The 7,517-nt window shown below is 48.3% G+C and overlaps 1 protein-coding gene across 4 annotated transcripts; it reads left to right on the top strand.

The window, feature by feature from the left end:
* The first annotated feature begins 664 nt into the window (after positions 1–664).
* USF1 (upstream transcription factor 1) lies at positions 665–7,475 on the top strand. Of its 4 annotated transcripts, none has more exons than XM_081308309.1 (11): positions 665–784; positions 3,471–3,551; positions 3,917–3,966; positions 4,274–4,389; positions 4,725–4,826; positions 5,068–5,263; positions 5,497–5,584; positions 5,727–5,785; positions 6,078–6,172; positions 6,428–6,556; positions 6,746–7,475. In XM_081308309.1, the coding sequence occupies exons 2-11, from the start codon at positions 3,544–3,546 to the stop codon at positions 6,833–6,835; spliced, it is 933 nt and encodes a 310-aa protein (XP_081164435.1). In that variant the 5' UTR covers positions 665–784; positions 3,471–3,543; the 3' UTR covers positions 6,836–7,475. The 4 variants fall into 4 exon arrangements, with proteins under 4 accessions (XP_081164435.1, XP_081164437.1, XP_081164436.1 ...); XM_081308311.1 differs by having other exon boundaries at positions 671–784; positions 3,414–3,551; XM_081308310.1 differs by having other exon boundaries at positions 671–784; positions 3,407–3,551.
* The last annotated feature ends 42 nt before the right edge of the window (positions 7,476–7,517 follow it).

The raw sequence follows: 7,517 nt of genomic DNA, 5'->3' as shown, positions 1-7,517 counted from the left end.
TGTTCAATTCAATATCTGGGGAAATAGAACTGAAGACCTGCTTGATGCTCATCGAGGACATCAAAACTAAAGCTCATTTTATGTCAAAATACTTGCCAAAGATGTCAGGTAATAAGTGGCAGGGATGGGTTTGTCTGGCTCCAGTTTCCATCATACTACACAACTCCTTTTAAAGAGTACATCACGAATGAGAAGAATGGGAATCAAGATTATTCTCACAGTGTGAACCTCGAAAAACTCGAAACCCTGGAATGCCTGAGTGACTGACTGCTGACGCTAATACAAAAAAGTATGCCAAGATTTACATATGTCCTGATACATCCTCATCTCTGGTTGGAAACACTTCGAAATGATGCCCTGATCCAAGATGGCCTCCCAAATAACCCCTGTTAAAGATGGCGCCTCCCTCCGACGTTCTTCCCTAGATCTCAGCTGGCCCCTCACTCCCATTCACTCTAACTTAAAAGGCCCTGCCTCGCACAAACTTAGTCAATTTTCTCTGATTATTGCCCAGAGTCGCTAGGATTTCAGCGAGTCCTCCATAACATTACCTCTTTGGGACCCCATACACCTACGCAGCCCTCAGCCCTCACCAAGATGAAGGAACGGAAGTGGGGCGGCCCAGAGGCTAGGAGTAGGCTGGGCGGGTTGAGGAGACACTTCCGCCCCTCACTAACATGGCGGCAGGCGGGGAGTGCGCATGAGCAGCTGTCTATGGAGCTACCCGAGTGGGGAGAGCGAGAACACTGCCGGGAGAAATCGGCGGCTGAAGCGGCCTTGGCGGGTGAGTGCAGGACCCGACAAGAGCCTGGAGATGGGGTGGACCAGCAGGGCGGGGCAGTTTTGGTTTTATTTCAGTTTTTCAGGTTAGGGGACTCCCGGGGAGGAAGCCTTTGTTTTGGGGGAGGGGGCCGTGTCTGGTCCTATCCTGCTTTGTGGGCCGAATTGCTCCCCGCCCCAGGCACGCATGTCCCCGCCCTCCTGCGCTGCCCATCTGGGAGCCGCAGCTGCGGGTGCCAGGTCCCCGAGTCCCCGGCGCCCTTTCTTGCCTTCTCTGCCGAGGACCTGGGTAGCCGCGCGAGTGCCGCGGGTCTGGCCGTGTCACCGCGCGGGTCTCCTGGCTCGCGCCTGGAGGGTGCTCGGCTCCGTAAGCGCCTACTGGTTGGTGGGCCTGCAGGGAAACGACTCGTTCTTTGGCAGCGTCTAGGCTCCTGAATTCTTTCGGGATTCTCCCCCACACCCTCTTTGTGTAAAGACTCAGCAAGGGCTCTTGATGGGCCCTCCTTGCCCGAGCGTGCAAGCCACAACGTCCTTTGCTGATTTCCGTGTCATATATTCTTAACGCTCAGGAAATGCTTCCGGATGTCCAACTAAGATTTGAATAAGTTGCCCGACCCGGTGCTGTGCGCCATACGAGGCTGTCTCTGGCTGACAGCTGTAGGCGATTAGGGTGTTCTGCCCTCTCATTACCTGCTCCTGCAGTCAGCGCAGCAAACCTGAGAGGTACTTCCTCCCCAGTTTTGAGGTTGGAGACCTTGATGGTCCCAAAACACTTACGCTACTTCCCTTTGGGGACTGGGATCTCCTTGCAGCGTTACTTCTTACAGTTTCACTTTCAGTTCCTTTTTTTTTTTTTTAATTTTTTTTTTATTGTTCTTGTTGTTACTCTTTTCTTTGTACGCGAGCTTTTTATCCGCTACAGATTTTCCTGCGATAGGAAAGGTTGGAGGACCTTATGGATAGAGAATTTACAAACATATTGCCCCTTTCGTGTTGGGATTATTTTTCTTCTTTGTACTGTGTAGCTGTTTCTGGAGGCATCTGTCTCCTCAGTCCTTTGTTTTTTTTCTCTCCTCTGGCTGGGTGTCAGGGTCCTAAGGCAGGCACCTTCTAGATGGATTCCTCCCCCATTGTCTTTTCTCCTTCGGAATCCTGAGCTTTGAGTTTTTTCTCTTCTTGCTGAGGCTCAGTGGATATGGAGTTGTCATAGCAACATTTTAGCAACTGTGTTGCACTACCGGAAGGCTTGATGAATAAAATAGAGGAGGTTTGGATATGACACACTTGGGCTTTAGGATCTCTAACAGATGCTGTAAATCTGGACAGCCCTAAACAAGAACCCTGTCAATGGAATGCTACTTAAGGGCCAAGTCTGGGTTTTTATTTACTTTTTTTTTTTTTTTTTTTTTTGGAGGGGGGTGGTGGTGCTGAGGATTGAACCCAGGGGTATTTTACCACTGACCTACATCCCCAGCCTTTTTAATATTATTTATTTATTTGGGGGCAAGGTCTAAGTTGCTTCTGGCCTCACTGTGTTAATGAGGCTGGCCTTGAATTTGGCGATCTTCCTTCCTCAACCTTCCCAGTGAGTTGCTGGGAATGCACCACCACCTGGCTATCCCAGTACTTTTTGTTATTTATATTGAGACAGAATCTTGCTAAATGCTGAGACTGGCCTGCAACTTGTTTTCCTCCTGCCCCAGCCTCACCAATGGCTGGGATTACGGGTGAGCACCACCATGCCTGGCCCATGTCTAGGTTGTTTTGTTTTTTGGTACTAAGGGGCACTTAGTCACTGAGCTACATCCCCAGGTCTTTTTAATTTTTAATTTGGAGACAGGGTCTCACTAAGCTGCTTAGGGCCCCTGCTAAGTTGTTGAGGCTGACTTTGAACTCTTCATCTTCTTGCCTCAGTCTCCCCAGCCAGTGGGATTACAGGCCTGTGCCACCATACCGGGCTCATCTAGGTTTTGTAGTTAGGGATGGTTTTCAAAGGGCAGTGGCTTCAGGTTTTACTTCCTAAATTTGAAATTTCTTGCTATTTAGTCTGTCTGCGAGTTGTGAAGTATCAGTGTCCATGACTCTGTGTGTTTTATTTATTTATTTTATTTCTTATTTCTTGTACTGGTGATTAAACCCAGGGACACTTTACCACTGAGCTATGTCTCCAGCCCTTTTAAATTTTAATTTTGAGATAGAGTCTCACTTAGTTGCTTAGGGCCTCACTAATTTGCTGAGGCTGGCCTCAAACTTGTGATCTTCCTGCCTCAGCCTCCTGAGTTGCTGGGATTACAGGCATGCTCCACTGGGTCTGGTGATCCTGTGTTTTTTTGATAGTGATTGTCTAAACCTGGCCCTTCCTAATCCCCATGGAGCTGCTGTTATGGCAGATCTTTATAGCTTTATTAGTAATCCATAATACCTTTACTAAGAATCCATTCAAATATATGTTTTCCAGAATAATTATCCCCTCTCCACCAGGTGCTGGAGTGATAATAGAGGGATGAGGAACACAATTTGTAGAGTTATTTTTTCAATCACTACAGTTCAGTCCTCAGCTTCAGAATGGGGGAAGTCAGTTGTCCCTTGCAGATGATTGGGTTATTTTCTTGGCTTTGTCTTTGAGGATCTAGAACTAGGCAAGCTCTTCAGTTTCCCGGACTCACTGTGAACTTCATGATATCTACCAGGACTTAGCACTCAGGGAGATACGAAGACCTTCAAAAAGGGACCAGCTCCTCGGATGTACTCCCTCACAGAGAGATGAAGGGGTGAGTGAAGAAGAGGTAGGGTCTGATGTGAGAGAGATGCAAAATGTCTAAGAGTACTGTCTCTGGAGATCAGCCTGACCTGGATTCAAGTCCCAGCTCCATCCCCTACCAGCTGTGTGATTCAGTTTTCCCATCTATAAAATGGAAGTTATGGTACCTACCTCATAGTGCTCTTATTAGTATTAAATAAGCTCATGCATGTTAAGTGCTTAGCTTAGGACCTATACATAGTAAACACTTAGACTAACTTGTTGTATTCTAACCTAACCCATCTATTGGGAATACCAGTGAGTTTGGGAGTCATACGTTACTGTGCCAGTGAGCTTCTCATTCACTTCTTCCCTTTGTCCTTTCACCACAATCAGGCAGCAGAAAACAGCTGAAACAGAAGAGGGGACAGTGCAGATTCAGGAAGGTGAGTGTTAAAACTAGGACCAAGACCAAGGTCATGGACTTTCTCCATCCCCCACTAGCCTATCTTATGTATATCTTCTTTCTTTATTTTCTTTTAAAAAAAAAATTTGTAGTTGTTAATGGACCTTTATTTTATTCATTCATTTATATTCGGTGCTGAGAATTGTACCCAGTACCTCACACATGCTAGGCAAGCGCTCTACCACTGAGCCACAATCTTCTATCATCTTTCTTCTTAAGGATATTCAAGTAGAACAGAGGGAGAAAGGCAGTTAACTCACAGACTTTCCTTCATTCCTTTAATTCAGGTGCAGTGGCTACAGGGGAGGACCCAACCAGTGTGGCTATCGCTAGCATCCAGTCAGCTGCCACCTTCCCTGACCCCAACGTCAAGTACGTCTTCCGAACTGAGAATGGGGGCCAGGTAAGGGAGGGGGCCAGGTGGCTGCAGGTGTTACCTGGGGTTGGGGTTGAGGGAGGTAATCAAACATCTTGGGGAGACCTGACTTGGAGGAGGAGGTGAAAATGTAGACTCTTGGGGGTGGTGGTGATAAAAGGTCTAGAGGAGAAATTATTATAGGAAAGGAGAATGATGAAACCTCAGATAGAGAAAGAAGAGAGGACAGCTGAATCTATGTCTCTGAAGGGTTTTTGTTTTGGGGCTTTGTCCAAGGGAAGCTTTATGAAGGATCCTGAGATTCCAAGTGCTTATTCTTCTGTCTTCCCTTCCTACCCTTCCCCCTTCCTCTCTGCTTCTAGGTGATGTACAGGGTGATCCAGGTGTCTGAGGGGCAGCTGGATGGCCAGACTGAGGGCACTGGAGCCATTAGTGGCTACCCTGCCACCCAATCCATGACCCAGGTACAGGGGGATGGGCTGGGGATGGGCTAAATCTCTGAGTAATAAGAGGAAGAAGGGAACTAATAGATTGGAGGTGAAACCAGGAACAGTGAGGCATCTCAGACTGCTTTGACTGAAGGCACTAGACTTTCCCTTTCTAGATGTTTCTCCTTCCCTCTTCAAAGGATAAAGCTACAGAGTGGTACAGGGGAAAGAAGTATCTGATTGTCACTGGACTCTGTTCTTTTGCTCCCCTTTCCAGGCGGTGATCCAGGGTGCTTTCACGAGTGATGATGCAGTTGATACAGAGGGGACAGCTGCCGAGACACATTATACTTACTTTCCCAGCACTGCCGTGGGTGATGGGGCAGGGGGCACCACATCGGGGAGTACAGCTGCTGTCGTTACTACCCAGGGCTCAGAGGCACTACTGGGGCAGGCAACCCCTCCCGGCACTGGTGAGATATTGCATGAGGATGCTAGATAGCAGGGCCAGGAAGGGCTGGGGGACATGGCTGGGACAGTGGACCTTTATTCATGACCCTTAGTAAAGACTAAGACCTGGCCAGTCAGGGAATCTGGGGCTGACCTGCTAGCAGAAAGGAGCATGTTCTTTTCAGAGAAGGGTCCCAGGGCCTTGTTGAACTTTCTAGTTCCAAGTCCTGGCAGAACCTGCCCCGCATCTTCACAGGTCAATTCTTTGTGATGATGTCACCACAAGAAGTATTACAGGGAGGAAGCCAGCGCTCAATTGCCCCCAGGACCCACCCTTATTCCCCGTGAGTGACCCATTTCTTCTCAGTTACCATGAATAGTCTTAATACCCACTGTAATTTGTATAAGTCCTTACCCCAAACTCAAATCTTATTTTTAAATTTCTTTTGTCCTTCCCTCACTCTGATCATCCTGCTCTGTTGTCAGGAAATCAGAAGCTCCCCGGACAACCCGGGATGAGAAACGCAGAGCTCAGCATAATGAAGGTAGGTGCTGTGTTCCAGATGTGAAGCCAGGAACTTGTCTAATTGGGCTAGGGACTTGTCTAATAGGGCTAGGGACTTGCAGGGAAAGAAGGAATCAGTGGAAGTGCCAGAGTCCTGGGGCAAGCCAGGGCATTACCCAACAGACCTCTGTTATGCACTATAAACAAGTACAAGAGGCAAGTCCCCTAGTTTAGTATGTCTGATGATATCTGAGGGGAGGAAGGGTTGGTTATTTTATCCTGGGGCTTGTGAGTGTTCACTGAGTCACTTTGTCCTCCACTTTGACCCACAGTGGAGCGCCGCCGCCGAGACAAGATCAACAACTGGATTGTGCAGCTGTCCAAGATCATCCCAGACTGCTCTATGGAGAGCACCAAGTCTGGCCAGGTCATGGAAGGACCCTGGTAGTGGATGGGAGGCCTGAATTCTGTCTCCTGGTATTATTTCCAGAAATAGTAGAGTGTGGGACATACACTTTTCATTCACTCTTCATATCTTTCTCTAAGGTCCCTACATCCATGGGAGATGCTATATCACCATCCTTAGGGGAAAATAAAGTCCAAAGTGTGAATGTTGTTTTGGAAAGCATAGTGCTAGATGTCTTAAATCCTAAGTCCTCATTTTGTTGACTTTGTCTTGCAGAGTAAAGGTGGAATTCTATCCAAAGCCTGTGATTATATCCAGGAGCTTCGGCAGAGTAACCACAGGTTGTCTGAAGAACTGCAGGGGTTAGATCAACTGCAGCTGGACAATGATGTACTTCGACAGCAGGTCAGACTCCTAATCCCAGTATTTACCCCCTAGGCCCCTATAGCCCACTGACCCAGTTTGGGACTCCGTATTTAATTCTCCATTGAGAGCACTTCACATTTTCCTCCTCACCAGTGGATGTCTAATTTCAGGGGCTTGGTAGTGTCAACTTTTCTACCCATTTCCTTGACTGCCTTTTTTCCATGTTAGGTGGAAGACCTTAAAAACAAGAATCTGCTGCTACGAGCTCAATTGCGGCACCACGGATTAGAGGTCGTCATCAAGAATGACAGCAACTAACTATGGGGATTCAGGGGCTTTGGGCCCAAGAACTGCAGATAGCCCAGGAGCGACAGGCTTATCCTGTGCCCCTTTCCTTCACTGCCCACTTCTGGCATAGGACTCTGGGGAGTTCAAAAGGCGTGTCTTTGAACTGAGGGCCTGTGGTATGGCAGCCTGCAGTAGTGTGAAACACACATTGTGAACATGCACTGACAGCCTTGCCTACCCCTACCATGCAGCCCCTGGGTCCTTATGCTCCTCTTGCACAATGCATGTGCTGTCTCCAAGCTGGATACTGGACATACTAAACTGGGGGGGCTTGCCCTGGGCTTGCTTAGAGTACTCAGCAGAGGGTCTGCTGACAAGTGATACTCTGGCTTGCCCCAGGACTCTGGCATTTCCGTTGGTTCTTCCTTTCCCCGGAACTGAGGTTCTAGATGTGGACCTGCGACTCTGGGGAACAGACTTAATGAAGAAATGGGGAAGGTTGCTTAGCAGTGTCTACTGTCCCACAAAGAAACTGGCCAGCAAGCAGCTAAGGCCTGTGTAGAAGTCTCTGAAGCCAGGGAGAATAACAGGCAGGGGCCCACTTGGGGTCTTTCCCCTTGTGGGGGTGTTTCCCCCCCCCTTTTTTAAGATAAAATTGTTCGGAGCCACAGTTGTCTCTTTTTCCTCCTTTTGTGGGCCCCAAGTCAAAAGG

Source organism: Spermophilus citellus, assembly GCF_964194105.1.
Source record: "Spermophilus citellus genome assembly, chromosome: 9".
Classification (NCBI taxonomy): domain Eukaryota; kingdom Metazoa; phylum Chordata; class Mammalia; order Rodentia; family Sciuridae; genus Spermophilus; species Spermophilus citellus.
This window is presented reverse-complemented; position numbering and strand designations above follow the sequence as displayed.

What these genes read in the sequence shown, in the direction of transcription:
- USF1 (XM_081308309.1), top strand. An exon ending in GACAGTGCAGATTCAGGAAG is followed by an intron (nt 3,967 to 4,273) that starts GTGAGTGTTAAA and finishes CCTTTAATTCAG; the next exon opens with GTGCAGTGGCTACAGGGGAG. An exon ending in GAACTGAGAATGGGGGCCAG is followed by an intron (nt 4,390 to 4,724) that starts GTAAGGGAGGGG and finishes CTCTGCTTCTAG; the next exon opens with GTGATGTACAGGGTGATCCA.